The following is a 19,189-nucleotide window of genomic DNA, read 5'->3' as shown; positions in this document are numbered from 1 at the left end:
ACGGACGCGCACAGGGTGTTTGGATAATGAATTGTGTAGTGCAGATCATCTACTTCACCGAACTGCGAAAGCGATAGCGCGAACGAGATGTACGAACGAAAAAAGCTTGATCGATAAAGGATGTCCTGAACGAGCGCCAGAAGGCTACGTGGTACTGGCAAATATACTTGATAGCATATGGATACAACAGAGGCCTAAAATGAGATACGTGCAGTAGGCAGTAAAGGCAAGAAAATTGGGTGTGAAGAGTTGCGAGGATAAAAGATACTGAACGAACAACATGGAGAAGCTATTCGAGTTGAGAAAAGATGATGAACGGAGGACCAACGAAACTCACGCGCACTGGCTCCCGGCCATCACGCCCTCATACCGCGCCACGCACTTTGCATCGCGATCCGGCGCGCCTACAAGGCTTGTCAGTGTCGTACTTACTGTACGCAGACCTCACCCACCTGCTCCAGCGAAATTGAGGACTCCCTTAGCTCGATCTTCTGCCTCCCATCATCATCGTCGTCCGGTATCACCCCACCGCCGCCCACCCGCATTCCGTCCTCGTCTTCGTCATCATCGTCGTCGAACGTTGGGCGCACTCCCGCGTTTCGCATGCCCCCAAACGCCGCCTTGCCGCCTGCGAGCGAGAATGGGCTGCGCGCGACTGCCGTGCCGAACACGCTCGCCTCCTTCGGCGCACCGAACGCGGCAAATTCGGTGGCGACCTTGCGAGGCGGCGAGCCTCCCAGAGAGCTGCGGGGTGACGAGGTGGTCTTGGCGGGCGTTCGTGGTGGGGTAGCGGGGTAGTAGGAGTAGCCCCCGCGATTCATGGAATGCCTTGCTGCGAGGTATTTCTCGGTGAAGCGGGAGCCGTGTACCTATTAGACAAGGCGCGTCAGTCATCGCAAAGACGCAGGAACACGATCACAACTCACCCTCTTCAGCAATTGTCTTGCTTCCTTGAGATTGGGCGCATTCAGGAATACTTGCACGTTGTGCGCAGCTTCCTCGCTCTCGCGATATATACTCTCGATGACCACCCGCTTCGTGCTTTCGTTCCGAAGCAACAACTTCTCGTGCAGCTCACGTGCGACATCGTCGACGGACTCGTTATTGCCGAGGATTCGTTGTGCGACGGCGACACCGACTTCGCGCACCAGGCGCTCCATGTCGAGGTTCTCGAGGACACTGCCGACGATGGCGTGTGCAAGGAGGTCTGCGGTGGTGAGCGGGAGCATGAGCCCGGAGGTAATGGTTGTGAGGGCGTTGTAGAAGTCGGTGGCGTACTGCAATCCAATGATTAGCTCGGACCGAGGGCGACCAACGAGAGACTCACTGAGTAACCGCTGAGTGCAGGTTCACAAGCAACGAAGAACTACGACATGTCAGTAAGCTGTATTGAAGGCAGCCCATACCAGTCATTTGCCAGGCGCAAAATCAGAGGCGGCATTAGCGCTGCGCCGGCTGCAACGTCCCTGGTCTCCAGATGATCAAGTAGACATCGTTTGTGGCCCAAGTTTGGGCGTATATACGCCCTACATCCAGCAGGTAGTCATAGGGTAGCCAGCGTAAGACGGTGAGCAGTCTGTAGCGGGCGACAGGTGACAAGGCCATGACCTGGCCGTGACTAATGGCAGCCCGCTTGCCGCTGTCCTGGTTCTGGCCTGGCAGGGACGGCCCAATTAAATGTATGAAATAACTCACGAGAGTGATCCCATGCTTCGCCATCTCCCTCGCAAGCTGCAAAGGATCGTGTCCATCCGGTGAGCCATCGTCGAATCCTGCGGATGCATCAGCAGCGACCTCGACGCGTCCTCGTCGCCACTCACCATCTCCGTACTCGCCAATGCCGTGGGGTGGTGCGTCCGCAATCAGTACAATCATCTTGCTCGCTGTCGGTCGCCAGTCCATCTGGAGCGCCTCCGCAAGCGCTGCCGTCACCGCTTCCGGCCCATCGCCACCGCCACTCGCGTAGAGGCCGCTCAGGTCGTGGTGCACCTTGGTGATGTCGGACGAGAAGCCAAAGTTTTTGGTGATGTAGGTGTGATCCTGTGGCGGATGGTCGCGGAACGCGACGAGGCCGACGCGTAGGTCCTCGCGCGACAGGAGCTTGCCGGACTGGAAGATGTGCTCGCAGATGGCCTCGATGTTCTTGGTGGCGGACGCTATGTAGGAGCCCTGAGATCCGGTACAGTCCTGGACGAACACGAGGTCGCTGGGAGGATCGCGTTAGTCAGGGTGCGGGCAGGAGGGACGGAGGACGCACAGCATCTTGCGATCTGCGTCCAGCGGCGCCTGTGGCACCTGCTGCGCCATTGCTGCAGCCTCCTGCGCAAAGACGGCGTGGGCGTCACCAAAGTCCATGTCGGTGTCCATGATGGGGTGTGTGATTGGGTGTGGTCGCGGTTGGGCGCCTGCTGTGATGTTCCTATTGTTCTCGCGCTGCTGATGATGCAGCGATGGTCAGGTCAAAGTCTGGTCGTCGCGCTCGTACGGCGGCGATGGGTTCGCGATGGGCAATTCAGACACGGAAACCAAGAAAAAAGGGAGAAGATGGTGGTCGAGTTCAGAAATGCGGCGGGCTGCTGCATGTTCGCGCCACGAGTTCGTCGCGATCAAGCCTTGCGTGTAAATCGTCTCACACCCGCCCGCCTCGTGCCAGATCCCATTCAGATCTCCTCATTGCCACCTCACCAAAGGCGTGAATATGCAGCAACGTCCGTAGAGCAGCGAGGAATTGGCGATAATCAAGCAAGTATTCACATGCTCCATACCGAATACGGACTATGCGGGGTTGCCAGCAACGGAACTAATTGGACAATGTCTCGGTATAAATACGTCAAGTGCTACGCCCACAGAGAAACCATATCTATACTACTTCCCGGGAACCCCCCATAGTATCCTGCGAAACGTCGAGGCTGGGGCGATGCGATTCGCTGCAAGGAGCGCCTTTGGCTCGACCATCCACCGTCTCCGATGATCCAGCCTATGCCCTCTCAGTAAGTGTGTCCATGGAAGGTCGAAGGTCAGGAAGTAGTGTACGCACTTCTGCATTGGTAGCGTTAAAGGTGCTCAAGTCAAGTATCCCCAGTTGCCTGAGCGAGTGAAACTTCTGAGGAGCTGTGAATAGCAGTCCGGCTTGTACGAGATCAATTACTCACCACACTCTGTCCAGCCGTTTGGCTGGAAGCCACATTATCCGTCTGCCAATGCCACCCTTGGCGGCTATTGAGGCTCGACATGAAGGAATTGGTATATATCTTCGCCAACGAGAAGTTGAACATGAGATGCCTGCACATGACACCCATTAGGGGCGTTGAGGCAAGTAGAAGGGAACATACCAGCCCTTATGCTCTAGGAGATACAAGAGCATATGCATCACACTGAGGCGTGTATAAGCTCGAGGCGCAGAGGCGGAAAGTCGCACTAGCCAAAACATACCCCCAAAGCGAAGTGATGACGCCTGCATCGTGGTCAGAAATCCTGAACGAGATGCAAGTTTCTGTCAGCGCCACGCACCAGTTTGTAGGGTCACTTCGATATGAAGGTCAGTGCACGTCAATGGCCTGATCCATTGACGTTCGACGTACATCGTATTATCCGGTCGACCTGCGTATCCGTGGACTTGATCCCCGTCCTATGTTTGCGCTACAGGTGCCGTCAGACAGGTACGCATCGCAGCGAGCAAAACACTCCACGTACCAAATAGTTCACCAGACTCCCTGCGACTAGGATGTCTGCCAGGGAGGCGGACCCAAACCCTACCAGTCCTTGAAGCGTTAGACGAACGTCCGAGATTGGCAGCGTCCACGTACAAACTCCAACAACCGGCAACGACCTATGTAGCTCAGAGAACACAGATATCATCATGCAAGAGATGGCCGTTCCGATGCCACTTACTAGACGCCAGGGTGAGCTTTCTAACAGTTGTTCGGATACAGTCATACTCACAGCAAGCAGTGCACGCGCAGGCAGCGATGATGCCCGCGAGGAGGGTGTTACCAATTAGCTGAGGTTTATGGGTGAGCAAAGGCGTGAGAGTATACGAGCTGAACACACCATCCTCACACGCCAGCTGAAGAACAACTGCACGCTGCCGCCAATGATGCCCACGAGGGCAGGTTCTGCGCGCACCGTGAGCGACTGAAACCCATAGCCCGCGTTCCGTTCCTCGCACCCACCAGTCGCAAATACCCAGGTCGTATGTTGCAGGTACGGAGGATCATCTTGAAAGTGGATGGTCAGCCATACACGACGACTTAGAAAGAAGATGGTCCACTCACCGTAGTGAATGATCAGGGCAATATACATGTACGCCATCGTGAACGCGGTATGCGCGGTGTCTGCGAGAAAGAGGAAGAGAACCTGAGGTCTGTCAGCGAAGCTCACGGCCTCCGACATTCGGGCGTACGAGGAGCCTGAGATACAAGGGGTCTCTGAGAAGCGTCGGTCAGGACGGGACGAAAGCGGACTTCGCGAAGGACCGTACTTTCGATTGTATACGTTCCAGTAAAGGTATCTGCGGTGAGCATCATCGACGTCGATCCTGAGGGTATGTCGAAGCAACGCACGTCTGCATAACAGAGACGCCGTACAAAAGCACGTTGAGGAAAGTTCCCATGAGGACGGGGCCATGTCTGTGCTCCATGTCAGCGTCAGCACGATGAATATTCTGTAAGAAGTACACTCACGATTCCGCCGCATAACGCATAACGATGGCAGTCGGGCCCGAGAGAAAGGGAAGCGAACACGAGATTCAGGGGCGACGGACGCGCCCAAGCGTCGCTCATCCTTCATATACCCTGCGCCAGTCTATTCCATCTCTAGCTAGAATTAGAGTCGGCGTGTCTGACCAAACGCCATCGTCGTAGCTGTCAGCCGATGCTTCCCGGCCCACAGACTCAGTTCCAATGCTGATGACTTCGCCGCTGCCTTCGGACTGTAGTTCCGGCCTATGCAAGGGTTCATACGTCCGGCACATGCGAGGACCGATGTCGTCCGCGCTGCTCGTGCAGATGGGGGAGTCAGAAACGATGCTTGTTGACGCCGATGCGGTGTCCGTCGAGGTTGGGGCAGCGCCTCATGATCCTTTAAGGACGGCGGGACCATTGAAGGGGAACCTTTGCCGGAAGACATGATGAGCGCACCGATATCATGAAGATGAGAGAAGGAAGACGTACATTGTCGCAAGGAAATTGACGCCGTGGAGCAGAAGGCCCTCGCGAAGGGATACATGCCCATGGAAGGTGAACCTATCGGGCGCAATGCGAGGCAGAAGAGGTACATCTCGCACGTCATTTACGCAAGGAACAATCAAGCGATGCTGCTGGAAAGTAAGCACGCAGCCGCGCGCCCAAACGAAGACGTTGGTCCATAAGGATGAGAAGATACGCACCGTGATGTCAGAATGGATCTTGACGAAGAGAAGCCATCGACACGAGGGCTTTGCGAGGCGGAATACGTCGCTGTGATAGAAGATATCATCGCGTGGTCAGGGTCTTCGATGTGAAGAGAGAAATTGACGCATAGTGGCGGACATCGCAGGCGGCAGGCGAGTCGATAGCATGCTAAAGTGAATGATTCCACTGTCCTCCTACTTACATTACAAGATACCTGCAATTCCGCCCTACAATGCTTGCAGTAATGCTCTCTACCATGCGATGAATGATCCAGTGAAGATGAAGACGAAGAAAACAAGGAATGTGCGCGCGCGATGGGCGCGTGATGCCTTATTATGTGCATGAAGTGGTATGGTGATCCCATGGTGCGATGCGCGGATCGGGCTCGTGTCGTGGCCAGCCACGATGTCGCGATCTAGGTCTCGAGGATGCCCGCGTCCTTCCAGCGCTCCCAGAGCAGGCCGACGCCGACAGGCTTGTCTGGCTCGCCACGGATATCAGCGACTTCGAGAAGCTCGTACTCCTGGAACGACGATCAACACGCGCTGCAGCTCGATCACGATGCGGACGCACCTTGCCAAACGCGAGGAAGTGCGCAAAGAGCGAGTTGAAGTGCGGTTCGGACCTCAGGTGCAGGATTGCCTCGTAGTGCGCGTGATAGAGGTGCGCAAACACGCGCAGCAACTGGCGGTAAACGAGCTTGACCGTGTGGGGGAAGGACGGGTGGAAGTTCTGGCTGGACTTGGTGGGGAAGATGTTCTCGTCGTCAAGGATGGTTTGCACGGAGCTCATGACGGAGTCGATGTAGTTCGGTGCGGAGAGGTTGATCTGCTTCTTGTCCTGGTTTGTCCAGAGGTAGTTGAGACTGGGTCCTGCACTCATGTTCGGGCAGGACTGCTGCGTGCAGACCTCGGTGAGTACGCCATAGAACTCGTTGAGATTGGTGTAAAAGTCAAAGACTGGGGAACGTGAGCGAGGACTAGGAGGTAGCTGGGTGAAGGACGTACTGTTGACAGCAACCCACTCCCACATGTCAACGTAGGGCGGGAGCTGGACGATCGTCTTGAATTTGCCTGGGCTGTGTGAGGGGTGGCGCGCGCTACAGTGCTTGGTTAGGCGCACCCTTGACTAGCGCGGCATCGGCAAAAGGGCGGCAGAGGTAGAGCGGCTTGTTCGCGCCAAAGACAGCCTCCGCGGAGGGCGCGGGGAGCGGTGGCGGGGCAGGGGACGGCGAGGGCGAGGGCTCCTTCGTGCGCGTGCGCGACTTTGAGCGCGGCGCAGACGGTTTGCGGCCGAAAAACGACATGGCAGTTGAGGACAAGGTGCGCCCGACAACCGTCGTCGCGCGCTGATCTCCCCCGCGCGCCGCCCACAAACGCGCGCAAACAAGCCGGCCTTTGCCGCGTGCGCCCCCGCGGCTTGACGGCGACGACGCCAACAGACACCCATCCATGCGGCGCGATGTGCGCATCCTGCTCGTCGGCGACGGTGAGCTTCCCCTCCGCGTCGTCGCACACACCGCTGACCGCAAACTCCAGAGGGCGTCGGCAAGAGCACCATCGTCACCTCGCTCATCAAGGAGGCCTTCGTCGCGCATGTGAGCACGCGCGCACGGACGCGTCGCCGCTGCCGCTGACCGCCCGCGCAGGTCCAGCACGTCGTTCCCGAGGTCACCATTCCGCCAGAGGTCACGCCCGAGAACGTAACAACGTACATCGTCGACACAGGCGCCGGCCCCGCGGACCGCGCGCACCTCGAGAGCGAAGTCCGCAAGGCGCATGTCATCTGCGTCGTCTATGCGATCGACAACCCGCTCTCCTTTGACCGCATACCGACCTACTGGCTCCCATACTTCCGCCAACTCGGTGTCAATGTCCCCGTCATCCTCGTCGGCAATAAGATCGACCTGCGCGGCGGTGAGGTCACGAACGAGGCTCTCGAGGATGAGATTGTGCCCATTATGAACGAGTTCAAGGTGCGTGGTATGCGCCACATACGTCCAAAAGCTAACAAGGCTCGCAGGAAGTAGAGACTTGCGTCGAATGCTCTGCTCGCATTCCCCTCAACGTCTCTGAAGTATTCTACTTTGCCCACAAGGCCGTTCTCCACCCAACTGCACCCCTCTACGACTCGCGCGACCACGTCCTCAAACCTGCTTGCGTCGCCGCATTGACACGCATCTTCAAGCTGTGCGACGCGAACAAGGATGGCGTTCTCGACTCTTCCGAGCTCAACGAGTTTCAGCGCAAGGTGCGCTTCCCTAGCTGCCCTTGTTTCGCATGCGCCTAATCATCTTCCCCCCTCCCTCTCCATCTGCATTCCAGTGCTTCGATGCACCATTGCAGCAGCAAGAACTCGAAGGCATCAAGGAAATGGTCCAACAACACGCAGAAGGCGGCGTCCGGGAAATCGTACATGCCGACGGTACAACAGAAACAGGCCTCACCGAAGCCGGCTTCCTCTACCTCCACACCATCTTCATCCAGCGCGGTCGCTTGGAAACAACCTGGACTGTTCTCAGGAAATTCGGGTAAGTCAACATACCCCGTTTACATCTGAACATCGCTCCGGTACTTCTTGCGCGCTAGTACATCACTTCCTCAGCATCACTACACTGCTAGCAGAGTTACTAACAATTCTTGCCCTTTACCTAGTTACGCCGAAGACCTCCGCCTCACCTCCGCCTTCCTCTCGCCAAAGTTTGACGTCCCAGCCGACTGCTCTGCCGAGCTTAGCCCGCTGGGATATCAGTTCTTGACGGACATCTTCGAGACGTTTGATAAGGTACGTGTCTGGCTACTTCTCATACTTCTCTGCGAAAGCGGTGACACGAATTCTTATAAAAACCTTCACTATCAGTACCCACTGACCACCTTCACCTCCAGGACCGCGACGGCGCCCTATGTCCCGCAGAACTCGAGGAGCTGTTCAGCACCTCGCCGGGGAACCCATGGGCATCTCAACGCTTCCCCGACACCACCGTCTCCGACGACGCAGGGGCTGTCACTCTACAGGGCTGGCTGGCGCAGTGGAGGTAAGACTTTTTCTCTCCAGCGTTTGGCATCCTGTTGCTGCAGTGCCATACATATTTTTACTTTAGCGCTGTAAGACTTGAAAGATTGTGCTGACCTATTCGCAGTATGACCACGCTCCTCGACCACAAAACGACTTTGGCATATCTCGCCTACCTTGGCTACCCGGACGAGCCGCGAACGAACGCGCTGCAGGTGACAAGACCGAGGAGGGTGGACCGAAGGAAGGGGAAGGTTAGTAGGACCGTGCGCGCCTTACCTTCTCGGCCGACCTCGGATTGCGCACGACACATCCTGTGTGAGCTGGCCTGCTGACACTCGTCCCTCCAGGTCACCCGCAACGTCTTCCTCGCCTACGTCTGTGGCGCGGCCGGATCCGGGAAGACCTCCCTGCTGCGCGCCTTCGTCGGCAAGCCGTTCTCGAGCGTGTACGAGCCGACGAGTCGGTTGTTGAGTGTGGTGAACTCGGTGGCGATTGGCGGGAGTGAGAAGTACTTGGTGGTGAGTAGGACGTGGCCGGGAGGCGATGACTTGCCCTTCAGAGGCGAGACACGATCTCCTGCTCCTATTATAGGATGGATGGCTGACGGTTTGCTGCAGTTGCAAGAGTTTGGCGCATCACACGAAGCAGAAACACTACGAAACAGCAAGAAAACTGACGGCGCGGATGTCATTGTCTTCGTACACGACTCGAGTGACACCAACAGTTTCAGCTACATCAGTAACTTGCGAGTACGTGCTCTTACTTCCATTCTTCGTTCCACCTGAAGGCTGACACCGAGTAGCAACAATACTCCCTCGACCACATCCCCACCATCTTCGTCGCCACCAAATCCGATCTCGATCTCGCGCTGCAACGACACGAGGTGCAACCAGACGTGTACTGCAGGCGACTGGGATTATCAGTACCGGTAGCTGTCAGCGTGAAGACGGGGCAGACGGCGGATGTGTTCCATGCGATTTGTGGTGTTGCGATGAACCCGTGAGTACTTGTTGGCGCTCTTGCTAATCCGTGTGCTAATCCGTGTACGCTTTTGCAGGAACAGCGCCATCCCTGGTGGTGCAGATCGGAATGCGCAGGCTGCGCGTTTGCGAACGTACATCGCTGTGACCGCCACTTTGACTGGGTTGAGCGCTGCTTTGGTGCGTGTTATGACCTTCTCCCTGCTAGCAACTGACAATGGCCCAGGTCATGCTGCTCAAGAGGCGAGACATGGGCAGCGGCGGGTTCGTGGCGTGGGCAGCAGGGTGGACAGGGTGGCTCTTGGGGCGGCGAGATTGAGTCTCTGCACGGTAGATCGTGTCACTTCACACACAAAAGCTATCATTATACGTACTCAAGGATCTCATAATCCGATTCTCTCATTGCTCTGCTTGTGTGAAATGTTGGTGAATTGAGTGGCTGCGGACAAAGGCTTCCATACGGGGGTATCCATGGAGACAACGTGCTATGTCGGACCGAGGGCGCCCTCATTTGAAGCTGCTGTTGACCCTTTTCTCCTCGTCCCCTCCACCAGCACAGAACCCCGGGTCCAACTCTCCCTTTCTTATTCCCCTTCAAACTCTTTTGGCTCTCCTGCGTCGCACGCTCACCACACCCTCCTTTCCCCCACCACCATGTCGTTCTTCAATTCTATCGGGTCAGCAATGCACACATACCCCCCTTGGCGCCGATGAGCTGACACACGACCGTGCAGGCGGAGCATGTCCCGCGCGCCCCGCAGCACCAAGCGCTCCCCGACCCCGACGTCTTCGACGTTCCCCGATTACCCTGCCAGCCCGCAGGCGTCGGCACCGCCGCCTCCAGGCGCGCCGGAGGGCAAGCCGCTCTACCTTTGTAGTCCGTTCGTGGAAGCCGCGCTCGTGAAGGGGAACTTCAAAACGATCGTCATGCTCCCGAAATACGTGGACATCATGGAATGGGTCGCCGTGAACAGTGCGTTGCGCTGTCCCCTCTGCGTTACAACCTTGTACTAACAAACTCTCTGTCTTCCGCCCTCCCTTCCGCCAGTGTACGACTTTTACAACAACCTGAATGAGTTCTACGGTGTCATATCCGAGTGCTGCACGAACAGCAGCTGCCCAAAGATGTCTGCGAGCCCTGCGTGCGTGCCTGTCCCTTGTCGCCTTGGAATGCCTCCTTCTGATCGCCCCCTCCCGCAGCCTGAACTACACCTGGATCAACCAGGACCGGAAGAGCGTGCACCTCCCCGCGCCGACATACATCGATTACGTGATGACCTGGGTGCAGAACCTGCTCGAGGACGAGTCCGTCTTCCCGACCAAGTCCGGCCACGACTTCCCCCCGTCCTTCCCTGCAACGGTCAAGCACGTGTACCGGCAGCTGCTGCGTGTCTTCGCGCACATATACCACGCGCACTACGCGCAGATCTTGCACCTGCGCTCGGAGCCGCATTTCAACTCGCTGTTCGCACACTTCTTGGCATTTGGGCGCGAGTACGAGCTGCTGGAGATGAAGGTGGGTGAGCGCCCTCGCTGGTTGTGTCGCGGAAATTGATAGGTCCGCTATTAGGACGTCAAGGGCGCCCCGAACGCACCCGTGGGCATCGGGGCTCTTTACGACAAGTGGCGCGAGATGGGCACTGTGGAGGCTTGAGACACGGAGAGTGCGAGGAAGATATGAAGGGTGCGTTGGACCAGAGTATCGCGTGGACATGATTCTCAAAAGCATCGCAGGCAGTCTTAGAATTCCACTGACCTATGCGGCACGCGGATCTGGTATCCCGTGTTGCGCGGTTGGACTTTGTATTCGACCGTTAGCCTAATATACCAATAGTCATCGTCTCTTTCCTGCCATCCAAAGCAACAGCCTTTTCGCCTGTGGGTCACTGTCACATTCCTTCGTATCTTTCGATAGAAAGGATATAGGTAAGTGAGCTAAACGTAGGGCCCGCTAGACCAAGCAGGCTCAGTCGCAAACTTAGTACGTCCCCCACTTCCGTTCCCTCGCGGTCAATCCATTCCATGGATCATCATCCACCCCAAAGTCGTAGATGCATTCGTCGCACTGCCTGCCCAGATTTTCCAGCTTCTCGCAACGTGGCGGCCTGGCCTGTGTGCGCGTCACACAGGCCGCATGATTCTTGCAAGCCCGAAAGTGCTCGACCATGTCGTTGAGCTCCCACAGCGACATGACGGTAACCTCGATGAACGGCGCAGGATCCTCGCCACGTCTAGCGGGGGGAAGGCGCGCGTACACATAGACCGCTAGATCGTTTAGGTCGGTTGGTGGAATATGAGGGTCGCCCTCCTCGACGGGGTACGCCTGCGCCGTGAACTCGGGGCGTACATTGCCGTCGAAGTCGAAGAAGAGTGCAAAGTCGCGGATGGGCTTCCCCTCAGGATTCTCTTCCATCTCCGTTCGAATAGCTGAGAGGATCTCCTCGCCCTGGTATCGAAGGCTATCCTGAACGAGCTGCGCGACAAAGAAGGCGTCTTTGCGCTTGACGTAGCCTCCATCTGCGGCTCAGGTAAGTTGATGAGCGTACCTTCGTCAGGACGGAGCACTCACCGATATGTATCTCTGGGCCAGTTTTGCTATAGTGACCGCTAGGGCGGTTGAGCCTCTTCCCGATGAAAGGGCAGAAGAGCCGGTGCATGCCCCAATGCTGCCTCTGGCAAGCTCGAGAGCAGTAGTAGACTTCGTAGCACTGGCAGCACTTGGCACGCATCTCGTCGGGAGGTATAAGCTTGGGGCATCGCTACAGTAGTGCTGTCAGTACTTGCATGAATTAAGGCGCGAGCAAGGGGGCTTACATAATTATCGCATCTAGGCTTATAGAATTTCTCGACCAAGGCACAACGCTTCATTAGTTCAGCGTGTACTTGTGCCCAGATTACGCCATGCTTGTCCTTCCCCGCAAGGAGGGCAATCGATTCGGAGGCGCCTTTCTTGTGGAAGTGGACAGCGATTGGGAAATGTACTGTCCAGGTAACCACAGTTATGAGATTCGTGAAGAAAGCCTCTCTGTTCGCCTCCGATACTCCCGACTGCACGAGCGACTCCACCATATATTCGATTACGCCGCTGCGAATCGCCCAACCAATGGCACGATGATCCCTATCCCAGAAGGATGCAAGAAGGTCGATAGCCGTGTATATGATGGCGTCTCGGGAGGTGTTGTCGAGCAGCTTGAGCCCGTGTAGCGACCGGACGATGTCAAGTATGACTTTTACATCGCGGGCAGAAACCTGAGAGACACCCATCTCTGTGAAGAACCGCTTCGTCTGTTGGAGCTGAGCATCCGAAACGTCGAGTACGTCGGACCAGCCTATCTGGTACTCTAGCTTGCCGTGGGCGGTGTAGGTAGCAGTGATGATATTCAGTACGTTTTGGAGGGCCCGCCGATGCACTCGATGGGACACGTGCTCGACTGCCGCCAGGGATTTCGAAACAGACTCGTGATCGTAGTCGTCCGAACGCGTGGAGTCGACGGGAGTAGACAGCATTAGCATCGTCGTGTTCAGCGACCGCAGCAAGGGTATGTATCGTTCGAGGAGTGTATTTTTCCTGATGTTAACGGGGGCTACCTCGATGGCCAGATTTAGCCAGAGCGCCATCGTCCACATTTGTGGCTGATTCGTTTGTTCGAGGAGATCGGATAGCTGCTCTTTCAAGCGGAAGATATGCAAGAGGAAATGCACGCAAGCGCTGAGACCATCGTCGAAACCCTCCCTGCTGTCCAGAAGATAGACAAGCCAGAGCATGAGGGTAGACCAACTACGCCGTAGCAGGCTCACGCCGTTTTTCGTGGCGTGCTGAGGGGCGTCCACAACGGTGAGCCACGACAGCAGGGCATTCAGGTTCCAGAGGTCGCGTACGCCTGCCGCTCGGATTCGATCCGTTATCCGAGGATTCCCGAATTCTGGGGGGTCAGCAGAGAGTGTTTTGAACTGGCCGCCGTTCGCTATGAGAGAGGCGACCATCCTGCCCATATCTTCCGTTTCGGGGTAGGTCGTGAATGAATCCTGTCCTTCCCGCCGGAGAGATTTCTGCAGAAAGAGCAGTGTCCTCTGATTCAGCTGCATAGAGCGTCGAGTAGATATCACTGAGGAAAGTGGACAGTTGAGTGGCGACGCGACTGCTCTGGTCAAGGAAGAACATCAGCGACCATCACATGTGCTGATCCACAATTTTCACACGGTTCGATTTGAGTCTTCGGTGGTTCTATTCGTCTACCATTCGACTATCAGATGGCAAGGCTTCTACGATCTAGATGTTCGAATCAAGAAAGAAATAATGTGATGTACAGGAGGGAGAGAATACCGCGTCAAGACGCCGACTTTGAAAGTACAGATTTCGTTCCAGCATATATACTTAGTAAGCAGTGCACAGTAGCTCTTGTGCAGTTGGAGCGCTGAATGGATCTTCATCCTTTCCGAACCTCTCCACGCAGCAGTAGCACTGCTCGCGCAGCTCTTCCAGCTCGTGACAGCGAGGCGGCCGGTCTCGGGCGCGCGAGATGCACAGCGAGTGATCCTTGCAGTGGCGAAAATGCTCCACCCTGAGCTTGAAGTTGTGCAGAACGATAGTCATGACCCTGATGGCCGAGGCCTCTGCATTTCCGCGCTGCGGTCGACCAAGCTGCGCGTACACGAATATGGGCAGGTGCTTGCCGAGGCAGTTTTTGCAGCAAAGCTCCTTAGGGAACATCCTGATCGTGTGCGAAGCGCGTACCAACCCATGGAAGTCGATAAATACAGCAGCTTCGCGGATTGGTGTGACGTCCGGATGGTCCTGATCCTGGATTTCGGCGAGTATCTCTTCTCCGTGTTGACGAAGGTATTCGCGAGTGAGCCGCCCGGCGAAGTGAGCGTCTCTGCGCGTGATGTATCCGCTGTCTGGGGAAGGGATATGGATCAGAGACTGGTATGACAACGCGCGGAGTAACTTACCTTCGAAGATTATAGGGAAGTACTTTTCGCCGATGGTGTTTGCAGGCTTCCTTTTTGAAGACGTACACATGAATTTATGCAGTGGCCAGTGCTGCTTCTGACACGGCTCGGAGCAATATGAAACGTCGAAGCATTGGCAGCGACGGAAGCGCGCTACGTCCTTGACGTCGTGACCGGGACAGCGCTGTGCGAAGTCAGAAAATTGGAGAATACTGCAAGAAAACTGACTCACGTAGTTGTGGCATTTCTCAGTCGTCAATTCCTCCACTAATTCGCATCGCTTCTTCACTTCCTCATCAGCGATGGCCCACCATTTGCCAAACGTCGGATGATCCTTCAATCCCGGACTGGCGAAAGATTCGCTCTCCCGATGCTTGTTGAAAGCGACTGCGACCGGAAAGTACGCCGTCCAGGCTGCGGTCTGCCACAGGAACTGAGCTAAGACGGGCCTCTGCTCCTCTACAATGTCTGCACGCCAGAGGGAGACGACCAGCGGGAACGCGCCGTAGCGCAACGCCCAGACGAATGCCCGTTGATCCCACTGGCACAGACCAAGAAGGATAGACACCACGGTGCAGGCTGCGTTCTCCCCGTGTGCAATAGCGGACAACGTCCTGATGAGATCGACGACGGACCCGACATCGCGAGAGCGGATTTCGGTTAAGTCCATCCCCATGGTGAAGCGTTCGAGCTGGACCAGCTGCTCATGAACGACGTGGAGTGCCTCCGCCATATCGTCGGTCGTCGCAGTTGGAGCGGCCTCGACGGCCGACAGCAGGTAGACCGCGCCGCGGGTGACAAGTCGGTGGACACGACCGTCCCTATGCCCCACAGTCTCTAGGGCTTCACGAACAGCAACGCGGTCGTAGTCGTCGTCGCCTTCGGATAGTTCGGTGTCCGATACGCTCGTGGATATGAGCTGCATCGCGGCGGCGACGGTGATCATCCAGGGCATATGCATCAGGGTACCCTCGTAGTCCTCCCTGGATCCGCTCCCCAGCGCGCGCCAGATACTCGGCATTCGCAGCCAAAGAGACATGATCAGCCCATAGAGCTGTGGCGTGAGCTTCCACGCGCCTGACAGCTCCTTCTTCAAGAGCAACAGGTTATGCAGGAATGCGATATAGTCCCCGAGAAAGACGTTGTTGAAGACGATGCACTGGCTATCTGGGTGTGCGAATCTGATCCAGGAGAATAACCAGAGCCAATTATCGCGCAAAACCTCCACCACCTTAGTATAGGCATGGGCGGGTATGTATGCCAAGCTCCAGACGACCGTGGCGAGGTTTGTCATAGCGTCCAGCCCGGCTTCTATAGGTGGGGAGAGCAGCTGCGAGTCATCCGAGGGGATAGAAAATGGATCAGTGACAAGCGCCGTAAAGTCTCCTCCCGCGGCTATGACCTGTTCGAGCCTATCGAAACTCGGACAATTTGCTTCCATGCCCGGTCGATTCCTCTGCTCCTCCACGGCTTTGCGTATCCCAGTAAGCGTCTTCTTCGGTAGAACGATGCGAGAGGCCATTTCGTGGCGTTGAACGTCGACGCTGGTGAGGTATGAGTGCGAACGCGCTCTACAACGACAGTTGTGGGCGCTCAGGAAGCAAGGCTCCGGCAGTCGCCGGTAATTCACTTTTCCTGATCACACACGTGATATTATTCACAGGGTTCGACTTCGTATCCATAAAAGCACAGAGATTCTCTGTTGGGAACAAGGTCGACTGCAATCAATAGACTTCAAGGAGTTCACTACAAGCAATTACTAAATGAACTCTATCCATTTTTAGATGCCGATGTATATTCCTGAAGGGCCAAAAGTAGCGGACTACAACATACTTGTCCTTCATCTCTGATCCTTGCGCTGGAGGACTCGAGAAACGCGCTCAAGCACGAGATTTGCGCCTGGTCTTCGAAAGAATAGAAGCTCGCTCTGACTTGCGTCGCTGACGGACGCCATGTGAGCCTTCAGAGATAAGGACTCATACTAAATAGACGCGACGCGTCGACCCTGATCGTTGCAGAAGCCCAGCGCTGATCCCGATGCTCGCGACAATCTTCTCATTGTCCGTGAAGTAACCGAGCTCAAGTAGAAGTAAGGGTTTGGTAGCCGAGGGTAGCGGGCGCCAGTATTGAATGTGATCCGCGCTCGATGTGCGGTCGCGAGGCGATAAGGGAGGCGCGAGGGAGCGCGAGGCGGCGTTGCGGTCGGTGATGCACGAGGAGGCTTGGGAATGGTCGGCGACGCGTAGCGCGAGGACATGGTGCGGCGCCACGACGTTGCACGATGCGCGCCGTTGATGCGGCTGTGCGCCACAAATCCAAAATTCTGTCAAGACACAATGAGTCCGCGGAGAGTACAGGCCGCGCATGATGTTCGAATCTTCTGAACGCCGTATGCCGAGCAGAAAGCCAGAGAGAACATGTACGCCATCCGGGTGGTCGAGAGCCCGCCCGGGCACGATGAGTGATCTGATAAACTGGAAGTAAGGCGACGGGCTGCCGCTGCATAAAACCCGACGGTAAAGTCTCCATCCTCACGTCGAGGAAGAAGACAGAGCGCCGTGGGCGTAGAGAAGAAGTCGCCAAGACGTCCGAGGGCGCTTGCCGGCTTGAAAAAATCGCATCACGAGAGCGCGTCCTCAACATCACGCGCGACGTAGCCATGTTCATTGTCATGCGCAGAGAGCCACCGCGGAGGAGCAGGTGCCGCCCCCAATCGACGCTGGGCAGAGGGCTCGTCACGAGTTCCAAAGCCCACAAAAATCTCGAAAGGCCTGGCGAGCCGTCGATTTGTCGACCTGAATTTAGCTGCCGAACCGCGGAACCAAACCTCGTTAGTTATTCCGTTGTACGAGCCAAGGCCCGACGCCAAGTTCCGCGACCGAAAGCACCGAGCGAGGTCGCTGCTGGGTCCGAGACGGACGATTCAAAGGATCGACGCGCTGGAAGTCGAGGCCGGGGTGCACCATGCGTCACTGTCAATGGGGGAGATAAGGCAAGGGGGGGATGGGGCCCGTGTCGGAGCAGCACGAGCGTTCCGCAGACGTCTGTGTGGTGCCTATTTCTATTGACCCACTCGAAGGAAGATAGAGCCAGGCACGGCAAATCGTCCGAGAACAATGGGATCGACGAGGGAGGGGGGATCGTGAAAAAAAGAAGACCAGCAGGGACTCCGGTCCGGGGAAGGATGAGGCTGTGCTTGCGGAGATCAGTCACATGAGTAGTTGAACCAGTCACCTGACTTACCCCGCGCGCTGCCTGTCCCGCTGAAAACGGCCCTCATCGCCTGCGTGTCGTAAGGAAGTGTAGGAAGGGACGTGCGTTGACTTCAGGATGTCTAGGCCGTGCTGAAGTCGGTAAAAGTGAGAGGCGTGCGGTAACAGCAGTGGGGATAGAGCGAGGCGCGCGGCGCCGGCAATGATGGCCGAGTCATTTCGCTGGTTTCGCTGGACTGGGGCGAGACGGAAGAGCGGGGACATAGCGGGGTAGACGAAATCTGTACGGCAGTGGAAGAAAGAAGAAACATGCCTGCCGAACGAGGAGGCGGCTCAAAAGGGACGCGGGCTCAGGCTGACCTGAGAATGAACAGGGGGAAGCCATTCAATCCTCCATTCAATGGCTCCGAATGGTAGAATGAACAGGGGTGCATGCGGGCTAAGATAGTTGATGGAAGACGTAGCTGACCCTCGGACGCGTGCCTCTCATCAACGCCTGACGGCAGAGGCCACAGCTTGTTGTAGATGTTAGCGCGAGAAGGTGTACTTGGCGTGGTGGAAGAACACCGCGGTCGGAACGACTCCCGGACACGGGAGATGCGCGCGAGGTTGCACCGTTCGTGTAGCTGGCGCGCTGTTACAGGCCTTCAGGCTCGAGCGTCTAGAGGTAAGCGCCCTGATAGCAAGGACGTGATACGCGTCTAAATGGCGCAGATATTTCTGGACGATAGGCAGTAGCTGTCAACAATGACCTTCGTTGGGGTAGAGGATCCAAAGGGACGTACGGAACGTAGGCGCTCATCGCGCTTATCGAGAAAAATGGAGGTCTGGTGCTCCTGTGCATGACATTGACACTGACAGAATGCGGGGGTCGAGGTCGGGGGTGCGAAGGACCGTTGACCCTCCCGCTTCCCCTGAGTCGGGAGGTAAACCATGGCGACCGCGGTACCATGCGCACCTCGACATTCATTGCAGGCAAAGCTGTAGATAAAGACAGCCCAATGAAACACAGATGCTTGTATGCGGTTGAGGCGTCCTGACCGGGGCGAACGGTGTGCACAAAGAGGGTAAGCCTGCGCAGCGCTGGACCTTGCGGGAGACGATGGCGCCGTGTCAAGTGGTGGTGCAGATAAGGAGGCTGGCGGGGACGGGCTCTTTCTAGAGCGGATAACACAGAAAGTTCCGAGAAAAACTGGCGATCGACGTCCAGGGCGATGACAGCGGTCCGCTGCCAACGGCCGTACGCTTCGACGAGGCTGCGAGTACAACAGCCGCGCGAAGACTCGACACGCGTGATGTTCCTGTTGCTCTTCTGGCGGAGACTAATTGAGAGATAACAGCAGAAGTAGCCCACTTTCTGAGGCGCGCGTCCGTCAGCTGAGCGTCCGAGTGCCTGGACTGACAGACGCAGCGCCCCCAATGGAACGGACCTTGTGCGGTTTGGAGAGGACGGGAGAGGGAGCCGGACGGTGGCGCGGGATATTGCGAGCCAGTTCGAGAAAAGCGCAGGTCGTCCCCATTCGGAGGCCCTTATCTCGCATACGGCGACCAGGGGCGGCCATCGTTTCGCGCAGTCCCAAGGCCCCGCTGGGCAGGGTCCGGGCGCGGTGGTGAGCTTGTGGGCAGGATAACCGGAGGG

At 56.7% G+C, this 19,189-nt stretch overlaps 7 protein-coding genes across 7 annotated transcripts; 2 read left to right on the top strand and 5 right to left on the bottom strand.

Moving 5' to 3' along the window:
* Position 1: 1 nt before the first annotated feature.
* SCHCODRAFT_02615889 (vWA-like protein) lies at positions 2–2,574 on the bottom strand. The gene is made up of 8 exons (XM_003033891.2): positions 2,258–2,574; positions 1,821–2,206; positions 1,696–1,772; positions 1,328–1,366; positions 927–1,277; positions 453–869; positions 338–404; positions 2–289 (listed from the first exon to the last, which is right to left on the bottom strand). Exons 1-7 carry the CDS (start codon positions 2,365–2,367, stop codon positions 357–359), a joined length of 1,428 nt encoding a protein of 475 aa, XP_003033937.1. The 5' UTR covers positions 2,368–2,574; the 3' UTR covers positions 2–289; positions 338–356.
* Positions 2,575–2,785: 211 nt separating this feature from the next.
* Positions 2,786–4,759, bottom strand: SCHCODRAFT_01151099 (uncharacterized protein). The gene is made up of 17 exons (XM_050341109.1): positions 4,683–4,759; positions 4,563–4,628; positions 4,481–4,510; positions 4,403–4,427; positions 4,275–4,356; positions 4,173–4,217; positions 4,051–4,115; positions 3,943–4,000; positions 3,807–3,890; positions 3,694–3,752; positions 3,582–3,639; positions 3,511–3,525; positions 3,433–3,454; positions 3,333–3,374; positions 3,153–3,282; positions 3,038–3,103; positions 2,786–2,977 (listed from the first exon to the last, which is right to left on the bottom strand). Exons 1-17 carry the CDS (start codon positions 4,700–4,702, stop codon positions 2,861–2,863), a joined length of 984 nt encoding a protein of 327 aa, XP_050201767.1. The 5' UTR covers positions 4,703–4,759; the 3' UTR covers positions 2,786–2,860.
* Positions 4,760–5,551: 792 nt separating this feature from the next.
* SCHCODRAFT_02615879 (uncharacterized protein) lies at positions 5,552–6,711 on the bottom strand. The gene is made up of 4 exons (XM_003033890.2): positions 6,513–6,711; positions 6,398–6,463; positions 5,964–6,349; positions 5,552–5,913 (listed from the first exon to the last, which is right to left on the bottom strand). Exons 1-4 carry the CDS (start codon positions 6,694–6,696, stop codon positions 5,806–5,808), a joined length of 744 nt encoding a protein of 247 aa, XP_003033936.1. The 5' UTR covers positions 6,697–6,711; the 3' UTR covers positions 5,552–5,805.
* A 92-nt stretch (positions 6,712–6,803) lies between these two features.
* On the top strand, positions 6,804–9,793 carry SCHCODRAFT_02615871 (mitochondrial Rho GTPase). Its single transcript, XM_003034480.2, has 13 exons — positions 6,804–6,878; positions 6,929–6,987; positions 7,039–7,365; positions 7,413–7,640; positions 7,715–7,920; positions 8,045–8,174; positions 8,276–8,424; positions 8,530–8,656; positions 8,753–8,923; positions 9,023–9,154; positions 9,208–9,404; positions 9,463–9,565; positions 9,612–9,793. The coding sequence occupies exons 1-13, from the start codon at positions 6,842–6,844 to the stop codon at positions 9,702–9,704; spliced, it is 1,959 nt and encodes a 652-aa protein (XP_003034526.1). The 5' UTR covers positions 6,804–6,841; the 3' UTR covers positions 9,705–9,793.
* A 126-nt stretch (positions 9,794–9,919) lies between these two features.
* On the top strand, positions 9,920–11,277 carry SCHCODRAFT_02615870 (uncharacterized protein). Its single transcript, XM_003034479.2, has 6 exons — positions 9,920–10,062; positions 10,120–10,358; positions 10,434–10,527; positions 10,586–10,901; positions 10,956–11,069; positions 11,120–11,277. Exons 1-5 carry the CDS (start codon positions 10,040–10,042, stop codon positions 11,037–11,039), a joined length of 756 nt encoding a protein of 251 aa, XP_003034525.2. The 5' UTR covers positions 9,920–10,039; the 3' UTR covers positions 11,040–11,069; positions 11,120–11,277.
* Positions 11,278–11,363: 86 nt separating this feature from the next.
* On the bottom strand, positions 11,364–13,415 carry SCHCODRAFT_02685722 (uncharacterized protein; the record flags this gene model as incomplete). Its single annotated transcript, XM_003033889.3, has 3 exons — positions 12,200–13,415; positions 11,955–12,144; positions 11,364–11,902 (listed from the first exon to the last, which is right to left on the bottom strand). The coding sequence occupies exons 1-3, from the start codon at positions 13,376–13,378 to the stop codon at positions 11,364–11,366; spliced, it is 1,908 nt and encodes a 635-aa protein (XP_003033935.2). The 5' UTR covers positions 13,379–13,415.
* A 180-nt stretch (positions 13,416–13,595) lies between these two features.
* Positions 13,596–15,926, bottom strand: SCHCODRAFT_02745706 (uncharacterized protein). The gene is made up of 3 exons (XM_003033888.2): positions 14,571–15,926; positions 14,339–14,522; positions 13,596–14,284 (listed from the first exon to the last, which is right to left on the bottom strand). The coding sequence occupies exons 1-3, from the start codon at positions 15,858–15,860 to the stop codon at positions 13,761–13,763; spliced, it is 1,998 nt and encodes a 665-aa protein (XP_003033934.1). The 5' UTR covers positions 15,861–15,926; the 3' UTR covers positions 13,596–13,760.
* Positions 15,927–19,189: the final 3,263 nt, after the last annotated feature.

Source organism: Schizophyllum commune, assembly GCF_000143185.2.
Source record: "Schizophyllum commune H4-8 unplaced genomic scaffold SCHCOscaffold_3, whole genome shotgun sequence".
Taxonomy (NCBI): domain Eukaryota; kingdom Fungi; phylum Basidiomycota; class Agaricomycetes; order Agaricales; family Schizophyllaceae; genus Schizophyllum; species Schizophyllum commune.
This window is presented reverse-complemented; position numbering and strand designations above follow the sequence as displayed.